The following is a 15,967-nucleotide window of genomic DNA, read 5'->3' on the forward strand; positions in this document are numbered from 1 at the left end:
GTTGGGACCTATTAGAAAATTCTTGTGTAATTAATTTGCTGTGTTAATCTTTAGGGTTTAAAAAGATATCGTCTCTAAAAGTTTGTATAAATTGATATACGATATCTAGTCTAATGACAATAATTTTGTTACAAAATTATGATATTATCACATGTTTATGATACTTTGAGATTGTAAAGACTGTTGGTTTTCATGATCTGTTTTCATCACATTCAAAGATTTTTAATTGTAAACAGCTTAATAAAATCAATGGTCGCATTTCTTAGAGGGCAAAGCGCCTGCTTAGTAAGCAGGAGATCACGAGGTCGAGTCTCGTTGGGACCTATTAGTAAATTCTTGTGTAATTAATTTGCTGTGTTAATCTTTAGGGTTTAAAAAGATATAGTCTCTAAAAGTTTGTATAAATTGATATACGATATCTAGTCTAAATACAATAATTTTGTTACAAAATTATGATATTATCACATGTTTATGATACTTTGAGATTGTAAAGACTGTTGGTTTTCATGATCTGTTTTCATCACATTCAAAGATTTTTAATTGTCAACAGCTTAATACACCAATGGTCGCATGGCTTAGATGGCAAAGCGCCTGCCTAGTAAGCAGGAGATCACGAGTTCGAGTCTCGTTGGGACCTATTAGAAAATTCTTGTGAACATTTATTTCTGTGTGAATCTTAAGGGAAGAAATAGATATCGTCTCTAAAAGTTTGTAAAATTTGAAATACGATATCTAGTCTAATGACAATAACTTTGTTACAAAATTATGATATTATCACATGTTTATGATACTTTGAGATTGTAAAGACTGTTGGTTTTCATGATCTGTTTTCATCACATTCAAAGATTTTTAATTGTAAACAGCTTAATAAAATCAATGGTCGCATTTCTTAGAGGGCAAAGCGCCTGCCTAGTAAGCAGGAGATCACGAGTTCGAGTCTCGTTGGGACCTATTAGTAAATTCTTGTGTAATTAATTTGCTGTGTTAATCTTTAGGGTTTAAAAAGATATCGTCTCTAAAAGTTTGTATAAATTGATATACGATATCTAGTCTAAATGACAATAATTTTGTTACAAAATTATGATATTATCACATGTTTATGATACTTTGAGATTGTAAAGACTGTTGGTTTTCATGATCTGTTTTCATCACATTCAAAGATTTTTAATTGTCAACAGCTTAATTATATCAATGGTCGCATGGCTTAGAGGGCAAAGCGCCTGCCTAGTAAGCAGGAGATCACGAGTTCGAGTCTCGTTGGGACCTATTAGTAAATTCTTGTGTAATTAATTTGCTGTGTTAATCTTTAGGGTTTAAAAAGATATCGTCTCTAAAAGTTTGTATAAATTGATATACGATATCTAGTCTAATGACAATAATTTTGTTACAAAATTATGATATTATCACATGTTTATGATACTTTGAGATTGTAAAGACTGTTGGTTTTCATGATCTGTTTTCATCACATTCAAAGATTTTTAATTGTCAACAGCTAAATATACCAATGGTCGCATGGCTTAGATGGCAAAGCGCCTGCCTAGTAAGCAGGAGATCACGAGTTCGAGTCTCGTTGGGACCTATTAGAAAATTCTTGTGAATATTAATTTCTTTGGAATCTTAAGGGAAGAAATAGGTATCGTCTCTAAAAGTTTGTAAAAATTGATATACGATATCTAGTCTAATGACAATAACTTTGTTACAAAATTATGATATTATCACATGTTTATGATACTTTGAGATTGTAAAGACTGTTGGTTTTCATGATCTGTTTTCATCACATTCAAAGATTTTTAATTGTAAACAGCTTAATATAATCAATGGTCGCATGTCTTAGAGGGCAAAGCGCCTGCTTAGTAAGCAGGAGATCACGAGGTCGAGTCTCGTTGGGACCTATTAGTAAATTCTTGTGTAATTAATTTGCTGTGTTAATCTTTAGGGTTTAAAAAGATATAGTCTCTATAAGTTTGTATAAATTGATATACGATATCTAGTCTAAATACAATAATTTTGTTACAAAATTATGATATTATCACATGTTTATGATACTTTGAGATTGTAAAGACTGTTGGTTTTCATGATCTGTTTTCATCACATTCAAAGATTTTTAATTGTCAACAGCTTAATACACCAATGGTCGCATGGCTTAGATGGCAAAGCGCCTGCCTAGTAAGCAGGAGATCACGAGTTCGAGTCTCGTTGGGACCTATTAGAAAATTCTTGTGAACATTTATTTCTGTGTGAATCTTAAGGGAAGAAATAGATATCGTCTCTAAAAGTTTGTAAAATTTGAAATACGATATCTAGTCTAATGACAATAACTTTGTTACAAAATTATGATATTATCACATGTTTATGATACTTTGAGATTGTAAAGACTGTTGGTTTTCATGATCTTTTTCATCACATTCAAAGATTTTTAATTGTCAACAGCTTAATTATATCAATGGTCGCATGGCTTAGAGGGCAAAGCGCCTGCCTAGTAAGCAGGAGATCACGAGTTCGAGTCTCGTTGGGACCTATTAGTAAATTCTTGTGTAATTAATTTGCTGTGGTGTTAATCTTTAGGGTTTAAAAAGATATCGTCTCTTTAAAAGTTTGTATAAATTGATATACGATATCTAGTCTAATGACAATAATTTGTTACAAAATTATGATATTATCACATGTTTATGATACTTTGAGATTGTAAAGACTGTTGGTTTTCATGATCTGTTTTCATCACATTCAAAGATTTTTAATTGTCAACAGCTTACTACACCAATGGTCGCATGGCTTAGATGGCAAAGCGCCTGCCTAGTAAGCAAGAGATCACGAGTTCGAGTCTCGTTGGGACCTATAAGAAAATTCTTGTGAATATTAATTTCTGTGTGAATCTTAAGGGAAGAAATAGATATCGTCTCTAAAAGTTTGTAAAATTGAAAACGTCGGATCCCGTTAGTACTTGGATGCAGACGTGTTTTTTTGTGTTCTCCTGTTTCCCCATCAATTTGTGAGTTTATTGCTGATTTTCATTACTTTTTGTTGTTATTTTCATGTTCTCGAGTGTTTATTTTGTATAGTTTTCTTGTTTTTCTCTTGTTTTCCCCAAATTTATCCTTTTCGGTGTTTTGTTTACTTGTGTGGGGGCCCCCCTTCCCCCTTGGCAGTTTGTTTACATTGTCTAGGGGACAATGGCTGCCAAGTGGCTCAATAGTGTAGATGTCGATTTTGGGGTTCAATTCCCGAGATTGAGTATGCGTGCGGTACATGGGTTCGTGCGTAGTTTGAAGGTTGAGCCACAGGATCTCTTAGGCCTAGTTGCTGTGCTAGATACGAGAAATCAGGTCGCTAGAATTACGTTTACGACAGAGGCATACACCTCAAATTTTTTGTCCCAACACAGTGGTATCGTCAGGACGGAATTGGAAGGGAAAGAAGTTAATGTAGTCATCAGGGACAGTAATATTCCGGAGAAATTTGTAAGAATTGCAGGGATTCCACAGAATCTAGACTAGGGAGTAGTAAAGACACGTCTGAAGGAATTTGGAACCATAATTGATGCTCGTTGGGAACGCTATCGGGTGGCAGAGGATGACGTTTTATACCCTGTCCTTGCCACTTGGATGATAGTACGAATGACGTTGACTAAGAATATTCCCTCATACATTACTATTGGCAGCTATCGTGCCATGGTAAAGTATGAGGGACAAAAACCTACTTGCAGACTGTGTGACGACGAAACCCATTTTAGCTACAACTGCCCAACTTTGAGACGTAATAAGGAACCTAGCATTGTCCAAAAGCCCAGTAATAAAATTACTAAAAAGACAGAGACAGTCCCGGAAAAACCCGTCACTCTACCCTTAGATGTAGACCCCATGGTTTCTAAGGCCCTTCTTGAATGTGGATTACAAAGTTCACTCTCAGGGGGACTCCCACTTAGAAATTTCTCCCACCGAACAACCCGTTAAATCCACAGACGACCCACCACGACAGACTCCGCCCGCTCAAATGATAATCCCTGAAACACAACCTGATGACTCGGAACCTATGACAATTTCCATGGAACCAGTGGAACCCAATTTTGGGGAAGTTGAGTCCATGGAAACTGACAAAACAAGTGACCACCTGAAAGTTCCCACTGTACCACAAAGCAAACGTTTCAAACCAACATTGACACCCCAGAATTCTAGACCAACCTTGTCCACTTCTCAACCCAAGAAACCATTTAAATGACTGCAAAGCTAAAAATCGCATCTATCAACATTGGAGGGATTAGGTCAGTCGAGCGACGTCAAATTCTTTTTAACTTCTGCAGGGACGGTAACCTAGATATCGTGGGACTTCAAGAGGTAGCATTTCATTCTTGTCCAATTATTGAAAGTCGCTACCGTTTGTTGGCAAATGTCGGTCCCAACAAAAATGGAACAGCCATTCTCATTAGACATGGTCTGGACTATTCTCGATTACTTCTAGAACCCGACGGAAGGCTTATATCTATTGACGTGAAATGTTTCACGTTCATTAATATCTATGCTCCGTCAGGTAGTCACGTAAAAACCGAGAGAAACAACTTTCTTCGTCAAACCGTCCCTGCTTACACAATAACTACTCGACTGCCCTTCGTGTTGATGGGCGATTTTAACTGCGTAGACGACATCCAAGATAAGGCATGCTCCGACTCCTTCTCTTCCCAAAGTAATATTATCAGCTATGCTTTGAAAGAGATGGTTACTGGTCTTGATCTGGTAGATATCTGGAAAAAGCTAAATAAAAGTGAACCGGGGCACACCTTTTACCATCCCTCCGGTTCTTCTCGACTTGATAGGATATATGCTAGCCGATCTTTTGCAGAGAATTTTGTAAATATTTATTTGCAATCTTTGTCGGTTAGTGATCATCAATCGGTACAATCAACTTTTACCTGCAATCTCGATCTCCCACATCGTACTAGATCCCCTGCTGGTTTGTGGAAATTAAATACTTCCATACTGTCAGAAGAAGGCTATCAAAACTATGTAAAAAATTTTATTCATGAATCTGCCAATCATCCTCTTAGGGAAAGTAATGTCGCAAATTGGTGGGAGAGTGTACTGAAACCAGGTATCAAACGCATTTCGGTAGATTATTCTAAACAAATAGCTAGAATGATTAGGGAAACGAAATTTTTCTACCAGTCCTGCATTCAGGAGATGGCCGAAGCAGATACCTTTGATTGGGTTGCCTTTCACCAGTTGAGGAAATTCTCAAAGTCTTGGGAGGAGAGCACACTTAAAGGGTATGGGATTCGTTCCCGCTGCTTTGAAGGCCAAGAGGTGGAGGAAGCCAATATTTTTCATGTAAATAGAGCTAGAGTTAACTACCGAAAATGTCGTATTGATAAAATCATTGCCTCTAATGGCACATGCTTATCGACCAAAGAGGACATTTCAGGAGAGATTATTTCACATTTCAGTAAAATTTTCAAAAATCAACCTTCTCCTGACATACTGGCAGGTACTGATTTTCTTGAGGGAGTAAGAGATTGCTTTAAGCCAACCCCAAACCTGACTGCACCAATTTCCCTCCTTGAGATTAAAGCTGCTCTGATGGCGATGAAATCAAACAAGTCTCCTGGCACCGATGGCATTCCTTACGAGTTTTACGTAGAATTTTGGGACATGATCGCACCCCATTTCTTGGATATGTTCAATCATATCCTTGAAAGGGAAACTCTTACGTCATCGCAGGGCCAAGCGGCGATCAGGCTAATTCCCAAGTCTTCAGGGCTCTGTGGAATTTCTAATTTTCGGCCAATTTCTCTTCTGAATTGTGACTACAAAGTCATGGCATCTGTTTTAGCGAGACGATTGAGGCAGACACTGTCATCTACCATAGGGCCTCATCAAAAAGGTGGGGTACCTGGTAGATTGATTTTTGACAATTTAATGCTTTATAGAGATGTCATTCAATTCGTTGATGACCGGGGATGCCATGACTCTTCCAACTTTGCGATTCGGGGTATGGGCGCTGCCATTGTTGGAGTTGACTTTGAAAAGGCCTACGACCTGGTTAACAGGGAAGTCCTCTGGAGGATTCTGGATGTCATGGGCTATCCCACCACCTTCATCCGTTGGCTACAGACTATGTATTCTGTAACAGGAATGTCAATTCTCAACGGATCGGAGGTGGCTGGGGTGCTTTCTGATATTCAGTCAATTCGCCAGGGATGCCCCCTATCTGTCCATCTCTTTATTCTATACATTGAGCCGTTACTGTTGCGTTTATCTCGAGTTCTCCAGGGCATATCATTGTTTAATGAAAAACTCACTGTCAGAGCCTTCGTTGATGACGTCACCATTTTCATTTCTTGTGACGAAGATTTTACCAGGGGCAGGACAGGTCCTTGACTTGTTCTGCCAGTGGACAAAGGCAAGGATGAATAAGGAGAAAACAAAAGCCCTGGGACTCGGGACTTGGAGCTCTAGGATGACTTGGCCTCTTGAGTGGCTTGTGTCGGCACAAACATTGTCCCTATTAGGAATTAAATTCTCTCACTCCATAGTTGAGACAGCTGATAGGTTTTGGAATGATGCATTCGGCTCTCTAAATGGTATTCTGCGAGAGAATGCCTGTCGACGTTTCAATCTATACCAGAGGGTTATTTTCCTGAAGTCGAAGGCTCTCTCCGGAACTGTGTTTATTGCACAAGTATTACCATGTAAACAAAATATGGCTGACCAGATTTTAAAGGCTATCATGAAATTTCTATGGATTGGAAAAGTTGAAAGGCCGAACAAAACTGTAGTTTATCGTCCTGTTAGTCAAGGGGGACTGGGAATGGTCAACACACATCTTTTTTACCGTTCCCTTTTCTTGTGTCCTATGTATAAAGTCCTGACAGGCCCCAATAGTCCAGAAAGCTCTCTACTTCGTTATTGGATGTCCTTTCCTCTTCGAACCGTACTACCTCTCTACAAGAACAACACCGTACCCGTTGCAGTTATGAAGAGGCCCACTTACCTTCAGGAACCCCTGCACCAAATAAAACAACTATTTGCCTCTTCGATCCTGGTGCAGGGGAGTCCAATGGTGCACAGGAAAACATACAACCATTGGATCCTGGAGGTGACCACTTTGGGGAAGCTGGAGATCCTAAGGCCTAACCTGGATTGGCCACGTATCTGGAAGGAGACTGCAGCCCTGCCAAGCAACATCAGAGAAACCATGTTCCTTTTCAACCACCCACACAGCACATTTGGTTCCCCAGGACCTCCCAAGATCCTCTTAATTTACTCCTCAGTCTTACTTGTGAGCTTCCTAAATTCCTCTAAAAACCATCTTTTTGGTTACCTGGTGGCTTCCTGATAACCTCCTCAGTACCTCTCTCACCTTCCCGAGGATCTCCCCATAACCTCCCATAATGAAACAAATTAACCATATATATACCGGCTAGTATTCCGTACCCAGCTCCGATTTTCAGCAATAATTGTTATGATAAAATGAATACATATAAACAAAACACATTTTTCAAATGTTTTATTTATTCATCAACTACATTTGACTTTTCAAATTCTGCTGACAGTGACGAAGCCACTCGGTTACTTGATACTGCACTTTAACTGTAGTTTTCTCATCACCAGCAAGGTCTTTGTTACCGAGAGGACGGCACCTGTAGTACATTGCAAAATTTGTTACTATTAAGCCAGAATAAATTTATCTTTATCGATCTTTACCAGAGATTGCAGCATAGATATTCTTCAGATCAGAAAATTTAGCTTTCTCGATTCCTTTTGAGGATTTTCCCGTCCAAGTGAACTTAGTTCCAATTTCGTATGAGAATAACTTTTCCATTATTGCATAAACCGTTTTCTGGAGATTTATTCCACCGATACGGAGCAGCAAAAGGATCTGAAAAAAATTAAAGGTTGCAAACGGAAATAATAAAAACTGAATATTTACTGTTACCATTTGTTGTCGAGATTGTTGGTCCTTCATTGAATTTTCAAGATGTTCAATAGCATCGAACGAATCCAAATGCAAAAGGAATTGCTGTTCATTTTCTTCGATTCTTTGTATTGTACAAATACACGGTTTCGGTCTCGAGTCCAAAATATCGTCGATTTTTGCAGTCATTTCTCGAAATTGGATTTTTAAAAATTCCAAACTTCTTTTAGTGTAGTCTTGAAATACTTAAAAGATGAAGTACCAAAAAATGCATTACATTAAATTAAGTTTTAATAAAGAAATTGTTGAAAAAATCACCTGGTTCACAAATACTGTTGATGTCACGTTCAACTTGAAACTGAGACAAATTAGCAACCTCCACGTTTTGATATGCCTCCCGACGCATTCTCCTTATGTGAGCCTGAGATGTGCTGCTAGCAGTATTAACCCTTTTCATTATCAAATTTACCTTGAATAAATTGATGTTGACGTATGACGTTGACGACCAAGTTGTTTTTGTAACTATGATGCTGCAAGCCTGCAACACTGATAACAAAAAAAATTAATACAAATTTTGACTGTAATTCTTTTAAACTAATTTACCTCTAACTTAGAGCATCAATGCACTGACAAAACAAGAGTTCAGAGTGAGTAGAGCATGGAGAATTAAGTAGACTGTACAGTTACGGCCACGAGATTCAAATTTCAATCCTGATGATAGAATAGTTTTGCAATGCCAAGAGGAATTTTCACTACTTAAATTGATTTTTTAGATAAATTACCAAGGCAAGAATATCAGGTAATTCAATTCCAGAATGCAGCAATAGTTGACGAAATCCACGAGAAGATGTAATCCACTTTTCAGTTGAAGAAAACGATATCCAGAAGGCGAACTCGACGAAGAACGAAATAAAATGACTGCCAATTTATTTTTATCTATTTATTTATTTTTGGTCTACAAATTATTCTATTCCCGACCGTCAGAGATGTCAGCAATAGCGACGCAGAACGTCAGCCACTGCAACACCAGCCACTGTTGTATAACAAAATTACCCTTCCGCACAACCAGCGGGGATGTCAGCTGTAGCGACGCAGAACGTCAGCCAGTGCAACACCAGCCACTGTTGTATAACAACAAAAATACCCTTCCGCACAACTAACGGGAATGTCAGCGGTAGCGACGCATGAACGTCAGCCACTGCAACACTAGCCGTTGTTGGTTTACAAAAATGCCCTTCTGCACAACCAGCAGGGATGTCAGCGGTAGCGACGCATAAACGTCAGCCACTGCAACACCAGCCGCTGTTGTTTCACACACAAAGAAAAAGCGCGCCAAAATACCCCACACAACACAAAGCCGAAAAATAAAAAATAAATAAAAAAATAAAAAAAGTAAATAAATAAAAAAAAGGCTGAAATCTACTTGGAAACGTCCTTTCGACGAATTACCAGCAGCAATTGAAAAATACACAAAAAAATGCAACGAGAAATGTCTATTCACCGATCCGCCATGTTGGTTTGGCGCCAAGAATGGGAAGAATCCGCCACAAAACCCAGCAAATCGGGATGAAATTCGCTCCCAAACACCCAAATGCCACGTTCAGCGACAAGATTTTCTTCCGGAGAATGTCGATGGATGTTGAAATCTGCCTCAGCAAGCTGGATGTTTCCGATAAAGCCGAATGATCAGTTTTAGCAAGGGGTCACCACGCCGTCGCAGCCACGGGAAGCGAGCACTCGATCCCACTTCTGACACCAAATGTCGCCGGATGGCTGGGAAATTAAAGATAAAGTCACTGTTCGGCTGGATCACTCGCAAATTTAGTGTATTCCACACCTTGACGGCACAAATCCGGTAAGGTAAAACACAAAAGAAACAAAACTGAAATGTTGGAGGACGATGCTCTTCTGCCCTCTCTGCTCTACGTCTCGCGCCCAACTGCCGGTCTCTCCTTCCCTAACGCGTCTTCTATCGTTCGCCACCTAGCGGTCGGAATTGGGACTATCCCGTACCGCCACAATAGCGGCTAAGGTTGAAAAAAGAGTGATTGATCGTTTTACGTGTTGCCAGCACATCAAACGATTTCAGTTAACACAACACGATGCTGCATATACAGCTGGATTACGGATGGCAAAGTGATGTGGTGGATGCTATTTGTAGAAACAATTAAGAAATAATTCAAATAAACGAAACCAAAACAAAAAAAAAAATTCGCAAATCAAGCGAAAATTTAGAAATACTGATAAAATCTTACCATACAAAAGGCATCCTGAAAACATTATAAATAGAACAGCGTAAATTTAACGAATGATGCCGTATACGCAAATCCGATAACCTTCCTCAGGACAACATTGGGAGGTCTAATAAAAGCTTGGGAGGCCAAGAGCCTATTGGGAGGGTCCCAAGAGGAAGCTGTGCTGTGTGGGCAGCGACTTCTCCCTACCAGGACCAGATGCCATCGGTTAGATCCTTCCAAAGATGCAACATGTCCAATCTGCCATCAGCACCCAGAAACCGATGAGCATCTGACATTCCAATGTCCTGAACGCCACATCGTTTGGAGCTGGTTGGAAGGAACCATACGTCAAATGGGCTGCAAGTCTTCCAAAGAAGATCTCATTCGTGGCCATTTTGGGCCAATAGGTAATCTCCGGCAAACATTTACTCTTCTGGCTGCATACATCTTCATCACCTGGAAAGCAAGAAATACCCATCGTATCCCTCGCCAAGAAGAAGTAGAGAGCTTATGGAAAGCACTTTTTCCTCCCAGTCCAATCCTTTCCATTTAGTCTTCTCTTTTAGTTCCGTTTTGTTCTTTTATATTGCTTTTGTATATATTTCCCTGCCTCTATTTGTAAATCCTTTGTTTATTTTTGTTTTTTTGGTGTCTGCTAGACAATTGCTTTTGTTTACCTTTGGTTTTTTGTTTTTCTTGTATTAATCTACCTCAATATTTGTTCGCATTTGTTTGTTTTTGTTAGTCGACCAATTAACGGGACCTACATTGTCAAATTTTTGCTTTTCTTCCCCTTTAATCGTCTGCATCCAAGGAAAATAATTATTTGTATCTTTGTTTTCTTTTGTTTTGATAAATGTTAGAGTGCCATGAAAATTAACTGATAATAAAAGAGGATTTTACAAAAAAAAAAAAAAATACGATATCTAGTCTAATGACAATAACTTTGTTACAAAATTATGATATTATTACATGTTTATGATACTTTGAGATTGTAAAGACTGTTGGTTTTCATGATCTTTTTTCGTCACATTCAAAGATTTTTAATTGTCAACAGCTTAATTATATCAATGGTCGCATGGCTTAGAGGGCAAAGCGCCTGCCTAGTAAGCAAGAGATCACGAGTTCGAGTCTCGTTGGGACCTAATAGTAAATTCTTGTGTAATTCATTTGCTGTGTTAATCTTTAGGGTTTAAAAAGATATCGTCTCTATAAGTTTGTATAAATTGATATACGATATCTAGTCTAAATACAATAAATTTGTTACAAAATTATGATATTATCACATGTTTATGATACTTTGAGATTGTAAAGACTGTTGGTTTTCATGATCTGTTTTCATCACATTCAAAGATTTTTAATTGTCAACAGCTTAATACACCAATGGTCGCATGGCTTAGATGGCAAAGCGCCTGCCTAGTAAGCAGGAGATCACGAGTTCGAGTCTCGTTGGGACCTATTAGAAAATTCTTGTGAATATTAATTTCTTTGGAATCTTAAGGGAAGAAATAGGTATCGTCTCTAAAAGTTTGTAAAAATTGATATACGATATCTAGTCTAATGACAATAACTTTGTTACAAAATTATGATATTATCACATGTTTATGATACTTTGAGATTGTAAAGACTGTTGGTTTTCATGATCTGTTTTCATCACATTCAAAGATTTTTAATTGTCAACAGCTTAATAAAATCAATGGTCGCATGTCTTGGAGGACAAAGCTCCTGCTTAGTAAGCAGGAGATCACGAGTTCGAGTCTCGTTGGGACCTATTAGAAAATTCTTGTGAACATTTATTTCTCTGTGAATCTTAAGGGAAGAAATAGATATCGTCTCTAAAGGTTTGTAAAATTTGAAATACGATATCTAGTCTAATGACAATAACTTTGTTACAAAATTATGATATTATCACATGTTTATGATACTTTGAGATTGTAACGACTGTTGGTTTTCATGATCTTTTTTCATCACATTCAAAGATTTTTAATTGTCAACAGCTTAATTATATCAATGGTCGTATGGCTTAGAGGGCAAAGCGCCTGCCTAGTAAGCAGGAGATCTTGAGTTCGAGTCTCGTTGGGACCTATTAGTAAATTCTTATGTAATTAATTTGCTGTGTTAATCTTTAGGGTTTAAAAAGATATCGTCTCTATAAGTTTGTATAAATTGATATACGATATCTAGTCTAAATACAATAATTTTGTTACAAAATTATGATATTATCACATGTTTATGATACTTTGAGATTTTAAAGACTGTTGGTTTTCATTATCTGTTTTCATCACATTCAAAGATTTTTAATTGTCAACAGCTTAATACACCAATGGTCGCATGGCTTAGATGGCAAAGCGCCTGCCTAGTAAGCAGGAGATCACGAGTTCGAGTCTCGTTGGGACCTATTAGAAAATTCTTGTGAATATTAATTTCTTTGGAATCTTATGGGAAGAAATAGGTATCGTCTACAAAAGTTTGTAAAAATTGATATACGATATCTAGTCTAATGACAATAACTTTGTTACAAATTTATGATATTATCACATGTTTATGTTACTTTGAGATTGTAAAGACTGTTGGTTTTCATGATCTGTTTTCATCACATTCAAAGATTTTTAATTGTCAACAGCTTAATTACATAAATGGTTGGATGGCTTAGATGGCAAAGCGCCTGCCTAGTAAGCAGGAAATAACGAGTTCGAGTCTCGTTCTTGTGTAATTAAATTTCTGTGTTAAACTTTTGGATTTAAATGGATATCGTCTCTAAAAGTTTGTATAAATTGATATACGATATCTAGTCTAAATACAATAATTTTGTTACAAAATTATGATATTATCACATGTTTATGATACTTTGAGATTGTAAAGACTGTTGGTTTTCATTATCTGTTTTCATCACATTCAAAGATTTTTAATTGTTAACAGCTTAATTATATTAATGGTCGCATGGCTTAGATTGCCAAGCGCCTGTCCAGGAAGCAGGAGATCACGAGTTCGAGTATCGTTGGGACCTATTAGAAAATTCTTGTGAATGTTAATTTCTGTTTGAATTTTAAGGGAAGAAATAGATATCGTCTCTAAAAGTTTGTATAAATTGATATACGATATCTAGTCTAATGACAATAACTGTGTTACAAAATTATGATATTATCACATGTTTATGATACTTTTAGATTGTAAAGACTGTTGGTTTTCATGATGTGTTTTCATCACATTCAAAGATTTTTAATTGTTAACAGCTTAATTACATCAATGGTCGCATGGCTTAGATGGCAAAGCGCCTGCCTAGTAAGCAGGTGATCACGAGTCCGAGTCTCGTTGGTACCTATTAGTAAATTCTTGTGTAATTAAATTTCTGTGTTAATCTTTATGGTTTAAATAGATATCGTCTCTAAAAGTGTGTATAAATTGATATACGATATCTAGTCTAATGACAATAATTTTGTTACAAAATTATGATATTATCACATGTTTATGATACTTTGAGATTGTAAAGACTGATGGTTTTCATGATCTGTTTTCATCATTCAAAGATTTTTAATTGTCAACAGCTTAATACATTAATGGTCGCATGGCTTAGATGGCAATGCGCCTGCCTAGTAAGCAGGAGATCACGAGTTCGAGTCTCGTTGGGAACTATTAGAAAATTCTTGTGAATATTAATTTCTGTGTGAAGCTTATGGGAAGAAATAGATATCGTCTCTAAAAGTTTGTATAATTTGATATACGGTATCTAGTCTAATAATAATAATTTTGTTACAAAATTATGATATTATCACAAATTTATGATACTTTCAGATTGTAAAGACTGTTGGTTTTCATGATTTGTTTTCATCACATTAAAAGATTTTTAATTGTAAACAGCTTAATTACATCAATGGTCGCATGGCTTAGATGGCAAAGTGCCTGCCTAGTATGCAGAAGAACATGAGTTCGATTCTCGTTGGGACCTATTAGAAATTTCTTGTGAACATTAATTTCTGTGTAAATCTTTAGGGAAGAAATAGATATCGTCTCTAAAATTTTGTATAAATTGATATACGATATCTAGTTTAGTGACAATATCCGTGTTACAAAATTATGATATTATCACATGTTTATGATACTTTGAGATTGTAAAGACTGTTGGTTTTCAGGGTCTGTTTTCATCACATTCAAAGATTTTTTATTGTTAACAGCTTAATCACTAATCGAACAATTTTTAATTTATCTTTAAAATATTGACCATAAAATTAGGCATATGTTTAAATAGTCTATAAGTTATGATTTAGCTATGATTTAGCTTTTTATAATACTGGTAACCCGCTTGTTTTCCTCTCATCGCATAGTCGTCTTCGTCCCTCTAGCCAGTCGCGTGTTCGAGTTGGACGTGGATAGTCGCTGCTTACCACTTCGTCCCCCATTCTCGTTTTGTAATTTCTCGTCTCATTTTGTGTACTTGATTCACTTTCTACCTATTCATTTTCTTTGTAATGGTAAGTGTATATTTTGTTTCATATAAATTCCCTTACATTTATGTTGCACACTTTTGCCTATTTTTCGTTCATTCATCGGCCAATTCATTTGTAAGTTAGAGAAATGCCAGGTTTTTCATGCATGTCCTTTTTTTAAACACTATTGTTACTAGAACTTCTTGTTATTCAGGCAATGGCGTCAGGGAACCCATCGCATTCAAGTTCCGACTCAAATTCAATTCCAGAGTCTTTGTCAAAAGGGGGTAGGGTCAGATCAAGGCCACTCTCTGATCGAGCTAAATGTTTGAGAGTTCAAAGAGTGTTAGAAGCCCAATACGTTTTACATGACGAAATAGGTGAAGATTACAGGGTTATTGTTTCTGATAATAGTTTGCATAACGATGCACCATTTGACCATTCTGGAAATGGTGCTCCAAACAGAAACATGGAAGAATTGAAAATCAATGTTGGTCCTGGATATAATTCTGAGTCATCTCAAGGAGATACTTATGCAGATACATTTGAATTTAGCGATTATGATTTACACCAATCATTGTCTGATACTGTATCTGTAGACGAACCTGCTGAGCGACCCACATTTAAGAGCAAAATGGCTTCCTGGGCAGCCAGATCAAGTTTGCAGCTAAAATATATCGACGATTTGCTTGCCATTTGCCGATCAGAGACATGGGGAACAGATTTGCCAAAAACGGCTCGACTTGCTTAAAACCCCTCGAAATGTTGCGTTAAAAGACGTTGATGGGGGGAAGTATTATTATTTTGGTGTTTTCACTGGGATTGTTAATTTACTTTCTTCCCTACCGGAATTTTCACTTCCAAATCGGGTTAACCTTTTTTTCACGTTGATGGTATGTCAATTGCCAAAAGTAGCTCGAGTCAATTTTGGATTGTATCCGGTTTAATTGCCAACCTACCCGACATTAAAGTCTTTCCTGTCGCCATTTATCATGAAACTCAAAAGCCGGCTAATTTGAACGAATATATTTCTGATCTGATTGATGAGCTTAACAATTTACATCAATCTGGTGTTACTTTCAAGAGTCGTACTATTTCCTTTTCTATTTACGGTTTTTTTTGCGACGCCCCAGCTCTTGCGTCTATAAAGCAAACAAAAGAACACTCGGGCTTTTCTGCTTGTACCAAATGTGACGTAGATGGTGATTATATTAAACATAGGATGGCTTTTCTGGAAACAAACGCAAATTTAAGAAGCGATCATTCTTTCCGATCGAAATTAGATGAAGATCATCACATCGGTTCCGCACTGGAAGCTCTCAATATTGATATGGTAGAGGATTTCCCTGTTGATCCTATGCACACAATCTATCAGGGTGTTGTTAAAAAGCGTTTTCTCCT

The 15,967-nt window shown here is 37.2% G+C and overlaps 2 protein-coding genes, 5 non-coding genes and 1 pseudogene across 7 annotated transcripts; 7 read left to right on the top strand and 1 right to left on the bottom strand.

Moving 5' to 3' along the window:
* Nucleotides 1–564: 564 nt before the first annotated feature.
* Nucleotides 565–637, top strand: Trnat-agu. The gene has a single exon. It is a non-coding gene; the product is annotated as a tRNA-Thr (tRNA).
* An 869-nt stretch (nt 638–1,506) lies between these two features.
* Trnat-agu lies at nt 1,507–1,579 on the top strand. Its single transcript has one exon. It is a non-coding gene; the product is annotated as a tRNA-Thr (tRNA).
* A 553-nt stretch (nt 1,580–2,132) lies between these two features.
* Trnat-agu lies at nt 2,133–2,205 on the top strand. Its single transcript has one exon. It is a non-coding gene; the product is annotated as a tRNA-Thr (tRNA).
* Nucleotides 2,206–3,139: 934 nt separating this feature from the next.
* Nucleotides 3,140–4,701, top strand: LOC123474221 (annotated as a pseudogene).
* A 5-nt stretch (nt 4,702–4,706) lies between these two features.
* LOC123474222 lies at nt 4,707–5,730 on the top strand. The gene is given in 2 exon segments (XM_045176150.1): nt 4,707–5,627; nt 5,629–5,730. Coding segments are annotated over 2 exon segments (1,023 nt in total).
* Nucleotides 5,731–7,559: 1,829 nt separating this feature from the next.
* On the bottom strand, nt 7,560–9,825 carry LOC123474223. Its single transcript, XM_045176151.1, has 7 exons — nt 9,407–9,825; nt 8,688–8,823; nt 8,509–8,616; nt 8,224–8,451; nt 7,927–8,150; nt 7,695–7,869; nt 7,560–7,630 (listed from the first exon to the last, which is right to left on the bottom strand). Exons 4-7 carry the CDS (start codon nt 8,360–8,362, stop codon nt 7,560–7,562), a joined length of 609 nt encoding a protein of 202 aa, XP_045032086.1. The 5' UTR covers nt 8,363–8,451; nt 8,509–8,616; nt 8,688–8,823; nt 9,407–9,825.
* Nucleotides 9,826–11,527: 1,702 nt separating this feature from the next.
* Trnat-agu lies at nt 11,528–11,600 on the top strand. The gene has a single exon. It is a non-coding gene; the product is annotated as a tRNA-Thr (tRNA).
* An 867-nt stretch (nt 11,601–12,467) lies between these two features.
* Nucleotides 12,468–12,540, top strand: Trnat-agu. Its single transcript has one exon. It is a non-coding gene; the product is annotated as a tRNA-Thr (tRNA).
* The last annotated feature ends 3,427 nt before the right edge of the window (nt 12,541–15,967 follow it).

This window comes from Daphnia magna, linkage group LG7 (assembly GCF_020631705.1).
Source record: "Daphnia magna isolate NIES linkage group LG7, ASM2063170v1.1, whole genome shotgun sequence".
NCBI classification, from domain to species: Eukaryota; Metazoa; Arthropoda; class Branchiopoda; order Diplostraca; family Daphniidae; genus Daphnia; species Daphnia magna.